The 17,502-nt window shown below is 47.8% G+C and overlaps 6 protein-coding genes across 6 annotated transcripts; 2 read left to right on the top strand and 4 right to left on the bottom strand.

The window, feature by feature from the left end:
* Window positions 1–66: 66 nt before the first annotated feature.
* PGRI_018840 (exosome non-catalytic core subunit RRP42) lies at window positions 67–1,294 on the bottom strand (the record flags this gene model as incomplete). Its single annotated transcript, XM_040789597.1, has 2 exons — window positions 67–672; window positions 749–1,294. The coding sequence occupies 2 exons, from the start codon at window positions 1,292–1,294 to the stop codon at window positions 67–69; spliced, it is 1,152 nt and encodes a 383-aa protein (XP_040646550.1).
* Window positions 1,295–2,646: 1,352 nt separating this feature from the next.
* PGRI_018830 (serine/threonine-protein kinase) lies at window positions 2,647–4,996 on the bottom strand (the record flags this gene model as incomplete). Its single annotated transcript, XM_040789596.1, has 2 exons — window positions 2,647–4,776; window positions 4,832–4,996. The coding sequence occupies 2 exons, from the start codon at window positions 4,994–4,996 to the stop codon at window positions 2,647–2,649; spliced, it is 2,295 nt and encodes a 764-aa protein (XP_040646549.1).
* A 5,130-nt stretch (window positions 4,997–10,126) lies between these two features.
* PGRI_018820 (uncharacterized protein) lies at window positions 10,127–11,243 on the top strand (the record flags this gene model as incomplete). Its single annotated transcript, XM_040789595.1, has 6 exons — window positions 10,127–10,197; window positions 10,256–10,282; window positions 10,329–10,563; window positions 10,629–10,904; window positions 10,967–11,062; window positions 11,130–11,243. The coding sequence occupies 6 exons, from the start codon at window positions 10,127–10,129 to the stop codon at window positions 11,241–11,243; spliced, it is 819 nt and encodes a 272-aa protein (XP_040646548.1).
* A 1,671-nt stretch (window positions 11,244–12,914) lies between these two features.
* On the top strand, window positions 12,915–14,935 carry PGRI_018810 (uncharacterized protein; the record flags this gene model as incomplete). Its single annotated transcript, XM_040789594.1, has 3 exons — window positions 12,915–13,670; window positions 13,729–13,831; window positions 13,884–14,935. The coding sequence occupies 3 exons, from the start codon at window positions 12,915–12,917 to the stop codon at window positions 14,933–14,935; spliced, it is 1,911 nt and encodes a 636-aa protein (XP_040646547.1).
* Window positions 14,936–15,212: 277 nt separating this feature from the next.
* Window positions 15,213–16,385, bottom strand: PGRI_018800 (OB-fold domain-containing protein; the record flags this gene model as incomplete). Its single annotated transcript, XM_040789593.1, has 2 exons — window positions 15,213–15,922; window positions 16,253–16,385. The coding sequence occupies 2 exons, from the start codon at window positions 16,383–16,385 to the stop codon at window positions 15,213–15,215; spliced, it is 843 nt and encodes a 280-aa protein (XP_040646546.1).
* Window positions 16,386–16,751: 366 nt separating this feature from the next.
* On the bottom strand, window positions 16,752–17,435 carry PGRI_018790 (putative DRAP deaminase; the record flags this gene model as incomplete). Its single annotated transcript, XM_040789592.1, has 1 exon — window positions 16,752–17,435. The coding sequence occupies one exon, from the start codon at window positions 17,433–17,435 to the stop codon at window positions 16,752–16,754; it is 684 nt and encodes a 227-aa protein (XP_040646545.1).
* Between the last annotated feature and the right edge of the window lie 67 nt (window positions 17,436–17,502).

Raw genomic sequence — 17,502 nt, 5'->3', positions numbered from 1 at the left:
CGACCTGAAAGTAATGCTGTACTATATTACTCATACATGGCCATGAATATGGATCAAAATAAGAAATCATTGCACCTCAACCTCCTCAAGACCCTCAAGGACCTCCTCTCCAACACCGCCTTTAGCAAGGACAGTCTTAACCATCCGGGCAATGACGCTGCGCTTGACACCACCCCTTCGGGGACGCCAGACACCTGCGACCTCCTCCTGACCACCAGACTCCTCGCCAGGGGCCGCAGAAGCACCGAGCATATTCACATTTTCGGAATTGGGGATACCGGGCTGAGTAAGGCGGGATGGGGGATCGATCGAGCGGATCGATAGCAATTTCAGAGTCTCAGAGTCACTGCTGCGCGTAACTGAGATGGCCAGGACGGCGTCTGCAACGGCAATTTCTTCGCGGTTAGGATCGAAGATGACGTTGTCACCGACGGAAATCACGAGCAGTGTTACGGGTGGGCGGACGGGGTATGATGGTGCGGCGGAGAGGGGAGATTTGGAAGTATTGGAGCGCGGGTAGAGATACTCCGCGGCAGCCCAGTCATCGTCGAAGAAGGGGTCTTCTTCACCCGTGGACTTGAGTTTCGGTAGCTTGGTGCTGAGGAGGGCGAGGTGGGTTGTGAGCGAGAGGAGGGGGAGGGGGTATGCGAGGGGTTGGGAGAGGAGCAAGACCTAGATATAACCAATGTTAGCAATGGTGAAAGCCTGCCTTTAAACGCAACGACAGAAAACATTCCGAGAAACTTACATCGATATACAAGCGCCAATGCCACCGTTTGTTAATAACGAGTCTTCCTTTCAATCCACCGGCCATCTCCTTCGCGCTGTCGTTCCCACCAGAAACAGAACCAACCAGACTCTCCCGCATCATCTCACTCAAAAACACAGGCAGGGCATCATCGTCTCTAAACCCGGGGATCTCAATCGACATCTGTACCCACTCTCCCTGCCCAGAGACAGCGGCTGAGCCCTCCTCGCCCTCGCGATTCAGTGCGTCGCCATGCTGCGCCAGACTGCGTGAGTCGAGTGTGTCGGCTGCGAGAACGGTCTTTTCAACTTCTGCTTTCACGCCGACGATCGCTTGGGTGCCGTCTGCGAACCCGATGCGCGCGCTACCATTCGCGCCGGGCAGGATGGTGGTCTCGGCGGAGAGAGGGCGGAATTGTGTGGGTGAACGGCCATCTGGTCGGATTGGGTTCTTGGGTAGGCTGAGGGAAGTGTAGAGGTAGGAGAGTTCGGCGGGTGAGAGGTGGGGGACCTGAGAGGCGGAGGAGGCTTGTCTTTGGTTTGACATTTTCGCGGGTTTTCTGTTGATGGATGGTGGGTAAAATATAGATTGCTATGCTTTGGAGGATAGAGCTGGAGTTCGGTTGGGCGAGGTTAAGCTCGTAGCTATTGCGGGCGGTTTGATTTTGTGGTAATCGGCCCGCGATTTGTGAAAAGTGCTTGCTGGGCCGCGTGCTGGATATCCTAAGGTGTTTATATCCCAAATTTCAAGTTATTGCCAGTTTAGTTTCGACTGGTGAGGTGGTGCTGGGGAGCAATTGAGGAGAAGAAAAAAAAAAGTTGGTAGAGTCGAGCAGAGCAGTCTCAATCAGGAAATCTTGATGGCCGACGGATAATCGTTGTTCCGCTGATAATGTACGGAGTATAGATGCAATGTGATGTTCTACATTCATGTAATTCAAGAGAGAATGACCTTTGTTCTACGTATAATTCAATTCTCTAAATAATATGGAAACCAAGCTACAGACTTTTAGGCCAAATAGCCCACCTTTCAGTGTTGTGAATCATATTCCATCGTCACCAGCTCCCCATACCTACTAACTCGATAGAAACTTGAGGGGAGATAATACAGAAGTGAATTTTACAAAGTATAAGGTCATAATATAGGATTTTGAGTAGATTCAATGCGTATGTAGTAAGAAGTATGTATGGGCATGGCACAACAGCCAAAGGCGGACGTATATTACAATAGTATAGAACGGACTGGATTCAAGCCAGCTGAGGGGGAGGAAATGATACAAGAAATCGAAGTAGGAGGGAGGGTTATGACAGGAGTATGTAGAGGAATAAATCATAGAAAAACGATAGACAAGAATATGGGAATGGCGGTAGCCGCACAATGTACAAATGGGGGAAGGGGGAAAATTATATAAACAAAAGAAAAAGAGCGCAATATTCATCGAGAATGATGTGCAGATGTGCAGATCCGATATCAAATGTATCGGATGAAGAGAGGGTGACCTAATAAGGTAGAAATGCGGTATATGATGCGTCTCGCGCATATGGTATCAAATGTCAAGGAAAGAAATCACGCCCCTGGTAAATGGCAAAACGAAAGGACTCCAAAAGGAAAAAGAAACGAGGCCCGGATCCATCTATAAACAGCCTGTAGGGGTATGAAGTTGGGGAAATGAGAAACTTGCAAAAAGGGAGAAAGCCTGATGCCCATATGTGAAATGATAAAACACCCTCTGAAATGGCCCAGACCATGTGCAGAAAACAAAAAAAAGAAATATACCCAAATCCATACGCCTTGAGCTATGTTGCTCGGTGTTTGTTCCGTTGCGCAATTTTGCCAAATTTTTTGTGCCTTGGGCAACGTAAAAGGATGTGATGTGGTTCAAGATGGTGGGAAGGAACTTAGATATAGTTGGATCCCCGGGCGAAATAGTCGGTCTTCTTGTTATGGTACTCGGCCTCCTCGTAAGGAGGGGTGGGCCAGTGGCGGTTTGTGGCGGCGGGATCAATCTTGTGGATGTTCAACTTGCTTGGTGTCGACTGTTGACCAAACGTAGCACTATCCTTGGCCGTTGGTGATGGTGTAGGATAGGGGTTCTGCAATGCACGCGAGTTGTCCGACTGCCGGTGAGTACGACTGTGCGAGTCGACAGCCATTGACTGGGTCTGAGCCAGGCGTCTAGCTGCCTTGCTGGCAGAATGCAACACCTCATCAAGTAACTCATCTTCCTCTTCGGGAGTCTCGTACCGGTGAACCGGGTGGGTAGACATCTGCATGGCACGGCGAGTCCTACTAGAGATAGGAGCAGCGTTGTTGCCGGTAGCCTGAGGCATTGACTGACGCTTGGTCTGGCCATCGGCGGAATTGTTCAAGTGCACCGGGACGTTGCTCATTGTGGACGAGTCCAACGAGTACTTGACACATTGAAGAGCCTTGTCCAGCTCGCTCAAGTCGGAGCCTTGCTTTGGGTCATTAGTAGGCCCATCGAGAGCCACTGATGAACGGTTTGACCAAGGGATGCAACCTGCATTGGCCTCAACGTCATCAGCAGGCGTTGATTGGTTTCGTCCAGACAATCTGCGGGCGCGCTTGCGTAAATGCGAGAAGAAACTCTCCTTTGTGGTTGGGGTATTTGTCCCAGAACCATTGAGAATCCTTTCAGCCTCTTGGCGATTCGCATCCGCGTAGTGATTGCCATTGGAGTTGACGGACAGTTGACGGCCAATCTTTGAGCTAGCCGAGGTGTCAGAGGACTTGGAAGCCTCGCTGTGTGCCACGGTGGCGTTCGCCTGTGCTGTAACGGAGTTGGAGAGAGGGGAGACAGGGCGGATAGAAGGAAGGATTGGCATCGGCGCACCGCTTGCCCAGGTAGCCCGCTTGGCATTCGCGGGGCGGGGCTTAACAGGCTGAATCTCAGGAACAGTGACTTGAGAAACAACTGGTGGCCGGGCAGGGCTGTCATCTGCAGTAGGTACAGGGCTGTCTGACCGAACGACCAATGATCTTCGGAACCACGAAGGCTTAGAAGACAAGGTAGGAGAGTCACCAGGAGTAAGAATTGGTGACCTGAAGCTCTTCTCGGACTGCTTGCGGCCAAGCAGTCTTGACGAGGTAGAGGACTTGGGCCGCACCGGATCAACCGCATCGGCAAAGTACTCATGGTTAAGCGCCTGGGTAGACGTTGGGCGGTTCTTAGGGTCCCACATGAGACACCATGTGACAAACTCGCTAAACGCCGCGGGCCACATCGGGGGCTGAAGCACGGATTCCATTGCATGCGGTGCCATCTTGGGGAACGTGAAACCGAGCTTGTGAGCCAGGCGCGATCCTTCGCGCCATTCACCACCACCAATTTTAGCGCCCGACTTGCTGTACCAGTTCCCTGGGCTACCCATAATCTCACACACACGCCAAACTTGATCGACCTCGTTGCCTCCTGGGAACAAGGGCTTTAGCGTGGCAATCTCAACTGCCATGGCACCCATGGCCCACATATCGACTGGTGCCGAATATTCTCCTGCTCGTAGAAGCACTTCAGGTGCGCGATACCAGCGAGTAGAGACATATGTGGTGTATGGTTGTTTGGAGTGGGTCTCACGAGCAAGACCAAAGTCGGCGATCTTCACGGTGTAGACAGGAGGGGTAGAAGGAGGAGTGACAAGGTTAGAGTAACGGCTAAAAGCGGAATCATTGGGGGCGGATGTCGATACGAGAATGTTTTCGGGCTTAATATCGCGGTGGAAGAAGTGGTGGGCGTGGATGTGATCCAGACCGGACAGGATCTGGTAAAGAATACTCTTGACGTGCTTGCCTTCAAAGTATTTGTGGTCACGGGCCTTCATCAACTGATATAAGTTCCCATCCATATATTCCATACAGATGTGAAGCTTGTGGGAGAGGGGGTCGAGAAAGATGTCGAGAGCAGGGACAAGGTGGGGGTGAATGGGTAATGTTCGGAGGAAGATAACCTCTCTTAGGTCGAGACATGGACCCAAGGAATCGAATGTCTTCTTCATCGTTTTGATCGCAACCTGAACGAATGAGTCAGTGGAAGCACAATATACCGACAATTTTATGATTGCATACCATAGTGCCTCTACGGGCTATATGAGCACCGGCGGTCCGTACACGTGCGACGGCGACACTACCAAAGCTTCCATCGCCAATCTCCTTGATGACTTCGAAGCGGTCCTCGAGGGTTGCCATGGAGGTATGTGACCCCCGGGTGGGTGTATCGTATGTGACTGTCATGGTGATGATGTATATCTCTTCAGGTCTGCCAGCAGATCGGGAGAGGAATGTGATGGAGGGGTTTCTGAGGGGGGTTCATGTCAGCTTCCCGACATTCTCGGAAGATCAGGCGTCCTTACAATTATGTAGAGGGGAAAGTTCCGTAGTATCCCCGAGTGAGTGTGTTATGTATAGGTATCAATTGCAGCAGATGTTCATGTCCGATAATCAGAGCCAGATGATTGGGTTCCCATTGACGGAAAAGTAAGGAGTGACGAAGTAGTTGGAGGGGGAACGACGGTGGTCATGTAGTGGGCGATCTGGAAAGACTGAGGACCGGGCACGATGCAATAAAAAGGAAAATCCAGAATAGGAGGAGACCCGTTCTGGTGGAAACTGGAGGGATCGGAGGACCGAGGGTGAGCCCCTGACGGTGACAGCTTGAGCTCCTAGACGGGGCCGTGGAGACGGTAAATTAACGACTTTAGGTCGTTGCAGATCAGTCCACCGTGGCGAAATACGGGCTTCGAATATGAGGTCACTTGATATATGTATAGGAGAAAACAGAAATTTAGCAGTATAAGAAGTATGTATAAGAAAGAAATGAAAGAAAAAGAGAGGCACACACAGGCGCATAGAGAGAGGGGGTGGGTAGTTCTGTATGAGGATCCAGACTTCAATACTGAATACTGAAATTATACGAAAAAGAAAAAAGAAAATAAACTAATTTACGAAAATAACCCAAACAGAACCAAAAAAATTAAAAAGATTAAAAATGAAAATAAACCAAATAAACCAACCGAAACCAGCCAAAACCCCAAATAACGGGTTGATCCCGTCTCAACCAATGGGACGCTGATAGTGGTAACGGGTACCTTATTTTACCATACAAGTTCCTCGAGCTAAAAAAACACATAAAACATTTGAAGACTTTGAAAACAAAATAAAGAAAAAGAAAAGAGAGTCATTTATAATATAAATTCATATGGTTTATATTAACTAACATTTATATACTATGAATTTTATATGTTGTACGCTGTATGTTGTACTGAAATTTCCCATAACCCTATATCACTATCACATTTTTGTATTCTCTATCATCTGACCGCTGTGGATGCACGGCGCCTAATAATTGAGAAGGTTGGGCATACAGTAATTATGTGCAGCCTGTAACCGTTGCCCACGCAGCCCTAGTCTGCACTATTTGGGGCGTGTCAGAAGAGGTTGGGCCGCCTTGGTAATTTATTAGACTCGAGCATTTGAATTGGTTGCCTCGAACTACTTTGTATCACTTCAAGAACATACTCTAATAATCCCAATTACGAAGACATCTCATCTCAACTTTGAAACAAAATTACCAATCATCTTACTACGCCTTTGTACGAGTCATTTCCATCGGAGATGTACCTAGGTTCTCCGTTGACGTACCAGATGTACCATGTAAGATGTACTACAGACACAACTCGCAGAATGGGCGAGAACAGCAAGGAGAATCCTTTCTTTTGCCATCGCATGTCGCTTATGTCATGTCCTACATTCGGAGTTCTGCTGCCAGTTGTATTCTCGCACGGATAGTAGAACACCGTCTGTCTTATTATTCGGCTTCGAACGGATAATCCCTGTTTTAGGACTTCGCGTATAGAATGGTTGGAGTTAGCTTCTTAACTTTGATTGATATTGGTTCGGACATCCTGTTGCCTCGTTTTTTGTTTTGTTTTTTTTTTTTGCGCCACCTGATCTCCTGATGCATCGGAGAGAAGAGGTATCTCGCTGTCTCTTTTCTGACTGATCCGCCGACTAGGGCCAATCATATACCGGGGTAAAATGCTGGCTCGGCCATGTGGAAGATAATTCGTAAACTAGGTTTGCGGGTGGACGGAAAGGTTCGCGGGATAGAAAGGCATGGAGCATGTAGCTTAAGCCGCGGTGAGCTGGAAGTTGCATCTGATGCGTTCACCTCTTTCTTTGTTCAAAGGTACATGGGGTCTGGACCCCGTATGCTTGGGAGATCATTGACAGGTTTCTCCCAGCCGTCTCCGATTGGGAACAGCGTAGATTTTCCCCAAGCATTCGATTTTCTTTGTTGAAATCCCGTGTCAAAGACATGGTAGAGTGCCTGTTGCCATGGGTGCCGGATGTGTTGACCTATTATAAAATTATAGAGTCAAGTACGGAATTAACTGTATACGGTCTAATATTGACTCTAATCAAAGTGATGACAGTAAGATCATAAACCAAGCCCGTTATAGCCATCTTGCGGTAAGAATCTAACCGCATCATTCCGGTTTCTCCACTAACTCCAAAGCTAGGGACGTTCGCAAAGACAGAAAAATGATAAAACTCAAGCCCTCTTACACAGTAATTACCTGCAGGAGGCGGGATAGAATGCACCTGTCAGATGGACGAACCCTGGGGCAACCGTTGTGGCTGGTCCGAGATTTCCCTCTGCAAGGCTTGAAAATAAATTTGATCAGTCTATTTCAACTCATCAACTCATAACATGCCACTGTTTCAATATTCGGCGCTCGCCCCTTATCCGATGAAATTTTTACTTTGCAAATCCAAGGGCCGTACCGACACGAAACCAAGGTTCAAATTTAGTGGGCCAATTCACTTTTGTTTTTTTCAACACACAAAATAGTTTTTCTTACTATTTGGGCAGGAAAACAAGACGTGGAGTACACACCGCGTACGGAGTACAATATAGAGGAATTGTACACCGAATAATACATATTCCTTCTACCAATCCCACTTTCTCCTTTATGATTCGTTCAGTGGGGCTTTATACTCCACGCCTATCAATCTACAAACCAATCATCAACTACCAAAGATCAGTAGTACGATGGAGTCGATGCACTAACAATGCCATTGGCCCCATCATAAAAAGGCAGCCCACTTTATCCAGTTTATTGTGCCTATGACGACGCTCTTTCATCCCTCACAAACGCCTCGTTACGCACCGTCGATTCGGGGGAATACGGAATTCTCCACAGTGGGCTCATCCAGACCCCCGCGGATGAAGCGGAGGGCCCCTATAGGGGGGGAAGGATTGCAGCATCGCCACTTTTGAAAAGAAACTATTTATTTCCCAAACTGCCGGGAGGCGCCGTGTTCCTTCGACCTTCGAGAAGGTGGTTCCTGGAAATATGATCATCAAATATCCAAATTTATTGCAAGACAACGGCCTCTGAATGGTTATGCCTTACGATGGGGTCATTTTTGCTTAGACCTTAGACTTCTTAAACTGAGAGCTTGTTGGGGGCAAATCTGCCTTGAGCTCTTGACTCGTTGCCCCCCTAACAGGCCCCCTGGTCCGGAAAAAAAAAAACAGCTGACAAAACACACGATTACAAGGATGTTCGCACCGAATTTCCTAATGGACTTCCTGACCGTTGGCAAATTACCGCGCGATTTAGACCTTCGACTTTCCACACTATCTTCGACACTAAATTGCGGCCCACTCCAAACCCCGAAACGTCTGTGAGTTTCTGGAAGCCGTAGAAGCCTCGGGACACCCCTTGATCGATGGAACTGTCAGATCTGAGTCCAGTAGATTATCCGTCCCAACTGTGCACGAGGGACCTAAATTAGCTTGAATTGGCCCTCGGTACTGATACGGAGTACTTAATTTCTTTGGAGTGTTAAGAGTGGTCCACCTGTCACTCCAGTAACCCTTATATTTTATCTCTCCGGAGTAATATATAAAGCTTTTGCGAATCGGGAAGGTGTCTACCTACAGACAACACATACTAACAGATAGTCTTTACTTGCAGAATTACCTAGCACTAGCCCTCGATTCTACCTAGTCTATGGAGTATACAGTGGCAGTGCCATCCACTGCATGTCATGGATCTTCTAATTCTGGCTGCGGGTATATTTAGATCACCAACTAAGGTGGCCCCAATGTCTTGCGTACCGCAGTAATGCACCTACATTGAAGTGATAGATGCCCCTCCTTCTTCCCCTGGCCCTGTCGTGCTGCCCAAACTGGGTCCTTTATGTGTGTCATACCTAACTAGCTTCTTCCATTGCTCTGGGAACTAACGTTCATGGCCCAGTTGGTTTTGAAACTAGCCCCTCTTTAGATTGGGGGGATGCCCCTATATTATATGCAGAGAATATCAATTATACTTCTATTACGGGATCTTCTCCGCTTCTTCTATGGTTTTCTAGAAAGAAAATAGGGTGCTCTCGGATGTCGGTGCCTTGAGTGAGGTGGAATTGCTGTTTAGTTTTGATGTTACTCCTTTATGAAGGTGTTGTAAAAGATTTCCTATCTCTGCCATTCCCCTCCAGGACTAAGTAATGGACTTAGTAATGTCCAAGATAGCTTTCATTATGCTATATGTTTACTCTTGAATCATAATACTAAAACCTTAGAAGAACCTTGAAATAGTCGGGGGATGGTGCGGGATCCTCATAGTTACCCTTTTTGGTGGTGTTGTTGGTAGTGCCTTGGAAGTCTCTCTTCTCTGAGCATCTTTCTGGTATAGAGAATCAGCCGCAAAATGTTGAATATAGTGCAAAGGGGGCAAACTTATTAACTTATTCCATCGAAGTGAGGTGAGAATGATGATTCAATGTTACTCCTTTTTGAAGGTCTTTGCAACAAGACTCTTCTGATTGAATATATGTTATTGCCCTAAGCAATAGACTCGATATCCAAGTTAGTATTGATTATGTTGTGTGTGCTTGCTTTCTGGCACAGAATGCTCTTCATATTGTTTGATGATATCTTTGACTTGTAGTATCTGCATGACATATCTACATCAGCTGTGTGCTCAGTTATTATATATCTACTTCAGATTTGACATCGATGTCCTGAATTGCCCCTCTCCCTAGTATCATTTTGACTTTCCGGCCTTCAGTTCTTGTTGGCAGAGCTTGAAAGCCAAAAGAATAAAACAATGTTTATGATGGAAAAGCAAACCTGAGGTGATTGAAGTGGCCCATCCTGAAGCTCTCACTTCCGGAGAGACCAACCCATGCACCTTCCTCGTTGTGCCTACCTCTGTTAGTATAAATCCCCCGTCCTTTCCTTTCCCCTTCTCTTCTTCCCACTTTCAGCCACTACGCTCACTCTGTGTAGTATCCTGCCAGTCTATGCAATTTCCTCGCTGAGTCTTCTACCTTTCTGAATACCATTTTACCATGCGCCCGCGACATAGGTTGGCACCCATGAGTCCGTATGCCCGGGGATACACACCAGAAATAAGAGATGCGTCAGTTAATCAAATATCTCCTTAGGGAGTCAGACAGGCGCTAACAAAATATCAATAGGGTCGACCGAACGCCCATTCCAAATGAGTCAGTATTTTTGCACGCCTTGATCTTCACCTGCTCACTGTTCTAGAATCAAATGTTGTGTCTGCAAGCGACGTCGCCCGAAGTCCCAGTACTCGAACAACCAACTCAACTACCTCCGCCAGGCTATCTTCCATCTTGGCTACAGTAACATTCGTGACCAACAGGTTGCTAAATGTGGCCCATGTACGAATGCCCAGGTTTGTGAGGAGCTATGTCATTATTGCGGCCACTACCGTGCCATCGACCAATTTGCCAGGAACCAACGCAATCGTGAGAGTCCGGTATGTTTCTTCTTTTTTTGAGCTATCTACTCTGGATACTTCTAACACTTGGTTGATTTCAACAGCTCTGCCAGCCCTGCATGAACTACCAGATGTCCCTCGATGCTGTCGACTCTGATGATCAACCTCTTGCCATCACAGAGAAAGTTGAGGTTGAGGATAAGGATAAGGAGGAAGAAGCGGAAGAGGAGCTCAGCTCTGAGTCTGGAGCTCCCTCTGGGTCTGTAGCTCTCTCTCAGTCTGGATCTGTGGCTCTCTCTCGGTCTGGATCCGGAGCTCTGTCCGGGTCTGCGGAACACTCTCAGTCTGTCGATGAGCTCTCTGACTCTCTAAGTCAGCCGGTAAGTGGTCAGAACTACATCAGCTCTCATCAAGTCTTGGTTACTCATGTGTATACATACAGGAGAGTCTGGAGCAGGGTGTCGAGAAATCCCTTGTCCTGCGTAATGATTCCACGGATAGTGATAGTAATGATGCTCAGGGATTTGCAAAAGTCAAGGTGAGTGACTCTTTATTCCAATAATACATACTTCTGGATGGAATTTTAACAGAATGGTATCGTACAGGCACACCGTCCTCATCGGCAGCCTGTTCCCGCCCCCGAGCTAGCCCCGGGCTGGGCACCTGGTACCCGCAAAGTTAATGATGGCACTCCCTGGAAAGGAGGAAGGTTTCTCTAATTATTTCCGGCCCTAAGCCAGTGCATTTCCTACGAATCGACATTCGCATTATGATTGACGATGTTCTATCTATGAGCAGCTTGGCTGCCGGGCTGCACCTAGTATTGCAATCTGCGGCCTTGCTCTTCATATTCATCTTCTTCATCTTCACAGTATGCCTGGTTTCTCGCTTGCCTTCGCATACACAAGGTTCGACTTCTGCATCTGCCCGTAAGTTTCCCTGTCTACAGATGCCCCCTTTTGCCAGCGAGTTTCTAGTGATTCCAGCTCTGTGTCTGGTGCATATCTTATCTTACTGGCAATTCTTTTTCATATTCTGTGATGAAGCTTTTATCTACGGGGTGGGGTGGACATCTTCTAGGTTCGCACCTGATATAACCCTGTCTACTTGTTTTTATTTCTTTCTTTCTGTCTTTCTTTTTTTTTTCTTTTTCTGCTTTCTTTTCTGGAGTTATAGAACATGTTTTATGACTCAGGTACCAATCTAAAGCCATTTTTATTTCTGAACTCCCATGGATCGGGAGGCAATAGCGCCATGGGAATGACATCAGTGGTTCCGTTGACCCACATACTATAAATAAATCGTAGTTCAAGTTCATTAGTTACTAAAAATCATTACTCAGGCATCCAGGTATTTCTAGTTAGGACGGTTATAAGGACTATAGCAGATGTCTTAGATTTGGGGTTTCAGGTAGTTTTGGTGGAAAGCATGGAAAGAGGGCCCTATGGAATATATAACCCACAAGGCTACAATAATAATTTACAACATAGTCTATCTATTGGAGCCCCAACCATCGGATTCTAGCCAACAGTTAGCAATGACATTGCTCAATTCTGATAGGTGCAAGGGAAACTGTAATACTCGTGCCGCATGGAAGATGCATCGCAGTGCATAGCGACCATTGAGGACTGTTGTTCTATTGGCTTTGAGGATCCATCAAAGTAATTTCGACTTTGTATAGAGTACTTGACTTACTATATGGTCTTTTTAATGAGATGTTTCTATGAATCTACAATGAGCTATACAAAGCAAAATAGTCAGCTTATACAGCCTCTGTGCCTAACGACTAGAAACTTGAATAATTCAAATACCTAGTTGGCGGAAGACGATATTAGAGACCACTACGATGTCCTTTTAATATCAAAATTTTCTGACTAGAAGTCTTATTTTCAATTAATTATTATGCTACAGTAGCCTAGGAAACCACAAAATAGCCAATCTTTGACAATAAAGCCAATAGGACCAAAGTCCACAGTGGTTGCTATGCACTTCGATATGCATGCGCTCCATTAGTCTGCCGATCGTGTCGCTCTGACCTAGTCTAGCAATATGACAGAACATCTGTGGGACTTTAATCTAACAAAGGAATATATTAAAGAGCAATGTGACGTCGAAGGGGTACAAAGAGGAATCTTAAATCTGTCTCGTTCTTAGTGACGATGTGATCGCCACAACGTTTCACTCGCCCCCCGCTAGCCCCTCCATAATATTGGTAATTCGTAACCTCTCCCAGATCTGCAATCCTTCTTTCTAGAACTTCTCCAAATTTCTTTCTTTGTTTGCAAGGATTACATATCTGCAAATAAAACAGCCCAGCCAAGTCTAACCTCCCGAATCCCCGTATGGCCTACGATGGGAATTACACGAGGAATACATATCAAACGGGCAAAATGAACCCAGATCCCAACGGATATGCGTACTCGCCAGCACCTCCATATCCATCTCACCACGAACAGGCCCACCTGAATATGCCGCAGCCACAGGTGCCGCGGACTGGTTCGCGCGCCCCAAGTCCAAACCCGGAGCCATACAGCTACCCTGAACCCCAGCGCCCCTCCTCAAATAACACGAACACTGGGCATATAGACGATGCAGTGAGCTCCGCATTTCACAATAGTGGCTCCACAGGCTACCTCTCCCCAGAAGTTCTGTCTCAAATCACAGCGACAGTGATTCAGCAGCTCAAGACAACTGGGTTAGACAACATACAAGGATCCGGTGCGGCCCCGCCCCGCTCGCAATCGCAGCAGCCACCATGGCAAACAGATTCCTCATTGCAGCCGAACGCAGAGTTTACCCCTGGAATACCTCCTCAAAGAAGCAGTTCAATTCCCCCGCCCAGTTCGGCCGCCGACAATATCCATACTGGGAATTTCCAGCCCTACGTCCCCTCCGGTTACGCTAGTGATAGTTATCTCAGCCTGAAACCTACTCCAGAATCCGTTCCAGAAAGTGGTTCTATAGCGAGTGAGAATAGTGATCGGAGTCACCATAGCTACCATAAGGCAGAGCGCCCGAAGCCTCCGGACCGGGACGCTACTGTTATGGAGATGACTACTCTGGAGCGGATTTGGGGTAAATTGTTTGAGGATGGCAAGGCGACAAAGAGACTTGGACAATTCTTACGGGGGATCGCTGTTCATCTGGTATGTGGATTTCTGTCTGTTCTTATATACTATGAATTTTGATGGCTAACTTGAGTAGATTGAGGACTATCCGCCGGGAAACACTATTGTCATCCCTCCTCACAAGTTACAGAAGTTCTATCGTGATACTCATGATCCAAGCGACCCTTATCCATGGCAAGGTTGGTGGTCTGATCTGCTCATTGACATTCCATATTCTGACTAAATATTTAGACATCTTCGACGATCGTACATCGTCGATATCCCGACTATTCCGCGAACTCAAGGTCGAACATCATCTCATCCAAGATGATATAGAAAAGCGCCCAGATATCCCAGGCCTAACCCCCAAAGGCTTCGAGACCTGGGCAACCTTGATGATCCTCGCAAACCCAGGGCGCGAATACGAGCGACTCCAAAAAGCAGTCCTCAACATGCCCATCAACAACCCAGACGACAAGAAAGAGCGCTTCCCGAAGGAACTCCCGCGTCGCCTCTTCCCAGAAGTCGGAGATATCGCAATCAGAGAGGACATCGAGGACCGCATGATGATCCACTGCGGCGTCGATCTCCCATACATCACCCCTGAAGAACGCAACCAATCCACCCGACCAACCCGATCATCCACCACAACCGGATCACCCACAGAACGAGCCCACTCATACGAGCGAGGCCGACCCCGCCCCACCGGCTCAACCCCAAGATCAGCCCAACCACAACCGAGACCCGTCTCAACTGCCGTTACAGACGATGAAGACGAACCTGCCCCCTCAGTGCCAATCGAGCGCGAACGCAAGCCCTACACCGCAAATCCAGGTGTCGGCAAAGTCTACGACGAATCAGCCCCGAGCCGCAGTCACGCGAGCTCCTTTTCCACGTCCCGACCCTCAGACTCGACCTACAAGGGACCAGCATCAGGACCAACTCCAGCATACATGTCTGACTCTTATGACCGCGACCCGCATTTCTCACGCTCGGGATCTGGTCATTCTACCGATAAACGGTTCTCACATGACTCCCGTAGCTCGTCGCAGAGCGGAAAGCACCACAGAGGCGGTGACTACAGGCATTCGGAGAGTGATTTGCATGGTCGTGATCATTCGGCTAGATATTCAGGTCTATCGGCGCATGATTTGGCGTATAGCGAGTCGCCTACTGCGAACGATGATGATGCGCGCAGGTATCATCGCGGTAGTCGGGGCAGTGAAGAGGAGTATTATCGGAGTGGACAGAATGGGGGTTCTGGGGCTTGGTATGATAAGTATGATAAGTATGCATACCGGTGAGGGATGTTAGCTTTTGGTTTTATGTTTTGGTTTCTGTACTTTGGCGATTATTGCATGTGTCATTTTTCTTTCCTAACTCTCGGTCTTAACTTTCTTCTTGATTCTAATTTGGCGCTGCATGGATACGAATATACCCCTTCTTTCTGGGGTGCATGACTTATGATATCTTATGTGATTGACGTTCTGTTCTGAATACATGTGAGATTATACTTTTATAGCATTGGGAATGGAAAAGTGTAACACATATCCAACACTGAAAACATCCAATGTGATCATCTCACGCCCCAAACCCGAACTTCCTCATGACCCTCTCCCCATCCTCTCTAATTTCCCTAAGCTCCCTCTCCCTCTCATTCTCCTCCTTCTCATACCGGCGCGCAATAGCCCTAGCATGCCTCTCCTCACGCTCAATTCTCTTCCTGGCAGCCCTCTCTGCCCGCCTCTTATCCTCCAGCACGCGCTCATCACACCTCTCGGCATCATCACGCAGCTTCTCAATCTCCTCGTCAGTCAACACCCACGGCACAGACAAGACCTCAACAAGGAACCGCAGACGGGTATCGAGGAACTGCATTTCAGCGTTCGTATCGCGCACGAGCCAGAACCGCTCGAGAAGTAACTGCATCTGCGAACGAAAGGTTGACAATGTCCCCTTTACCCGAACTAGCGTTCCTGGTTGGAGAGCTGAGATATCTATCTCATCGCGGTCTTTGGAGGTTATGTGTGTTGTTTGGGTGAGGCTGGTAGCTGTTGGTGCTGTGAGGGAAAATGAAGACCATTCAGTTTGTTCTGGGTCTGTGGTAGGGGTTTCTTGACTAGTCCCTGGTTTTGGTGTGGTCTTTTTAAGTACGGCTATGTCGATTGTTGCACCGCTACTGTCGTCTAGTGTTAAGATTGTGCGCCATGGGAAATCAGTTCGCGCCACTATCACGCCTACTAGGCTGACGAATTGAATTGGGTGATTGTTGTAGAAGAAGATGTTTTGGCCTGTGGGTTTTGTTAGTAATGTGGTTTTTCATCCTGTATAGATAGGTTTGGTTGCATTTTCGTTGGATGGGAGGGAGATATTGGGTAATAGGAAGATAGAATATGTTTGAGTAGGCTGAAAAGCATGACAGAGGGTATTGGTGTAGAAATTCTGGGGGTACTGCAAATCAAGTATAGACACGGAAGATATCAAATGAACTTCTTCACGCTAACGCTTCTTTTCCAAGCCTTCACGCTAGAGGGCCCGGAAATATGCCACTGCGCCCTAAACGCGCCGATCTCTCGGGACACAAAGAGTTGGCAGTAAGCTCGGAAAAAGAATAAACATACCCACAAAGCTACTAGATCTTCGGAGACGATGCACATCGGCTGCACTCATTTTCACCCAGGTAAAGTGCGTTGGTGACGCCTTGAAGCAGAACGCGGGATAGAATACGAGGTTCTCATTGGTGACAGTTGCCATTGGGTCATCTTTTTCCTCGGGATGTTCTTGTTTTGGAGATATCAAAAAATATATAAGAGTTGTATTCTGAGCTGGCAACCGGAACTCGCGTTGAAAGTCGGAATGATGTCACGTGGTTGTATATAATTAAAGTCGTGGGGCGTGTTATTTCGGGTTTTCTCAAGGCAAATATTTCCTGTGTCTTCATGATACGGAGCTCTGGAGTACACCTTGGTGATATGTCGATTGATTTACCCATGGCTACCTCTTGACATTTCATTCCATTGTCTCAAGGCTTTCAACCAGCCGATATTGGCAATGCGACATACTAATTGCTGATTTCTGTAGCACTACTTTCAATACTCTATGTAGCATACTCCACGATCTCTATAGATAGATATGCTCATCCCCCTCCATCATCCTCTTCAACGGATTCCTCGGCATCGCCTCCTGTCTCTTCCTCTCCTCAGCACTAATATCATCAACGTTAGTTTCCCTCTCCCCCAATGCAGTCCTAACTTCCTTCTCCGCATTCTCGTGCCCCGCAAAAGCAACAGTCAATATTTCCTTCTCCATGCCACTAACATGCTCCCACTCAATGCCCGCCTGAGTCAACAAGCGACACCCTTCGGACTCGCCAACAAATGTGCCAGGCTCCTTAACCCCAAAATAGACCTTATGGATCCCCTCTCGTCTGCCCTCCGCTGTCTGTGTGATGCGTTGCACACACGGTGTATTCCCTGACAACCGCTTCCCACACGGCTCCATGGTCACGTACATAATGAGCTTGCGGCCGGACTCGACGGGGAGAACTTCGGCAACTTTATCGTCGGGGACTTTGTGCACTGCGGCGTAGTTGGCGAAGCAGCATTGCTCTGCGTGTGTGTTGCCTGCGAGCTCCATTGTGTACCCCGTCGAGAGGATACGGTCGTCTGTGAATGTGGGGTCGTTGTCTTTGCGGGATAGCAGAACTGCACCGACTCGGAAGTTGGTAGGCCTTGGGGGTGATTTTTCCGCTAGGGAGAGGCATTGTTTCATGTAGGGTATGTGAGGGGAGGTGGTTGTCGTCATGGTGAGTGATGTCAATTGCGATTGGATTGGGTTGTTCAGTGTGGAAGGGGAATTGATAAAGCCTTTG

This window comes from Penicillium griseofulvum, assembly GCF_001561935.1.
Source record: "Penicillium griseofulvum strain PG3 chromosome Unknown contig_80, whole genome shotgun sequence".
In the NCBI taxonomy this organism is placed as follows: Eukaryota; Fungi; Ascomycota; class Eurotiomycetes; order Eurotiales; family Aspergillaceae; genus Penicillium; species Penicillium griseofulvum.
Note: the sequence above shows the minus strand (reverse complement) of the source record. Positions and strands in the feature narration are given on the sequence as shown.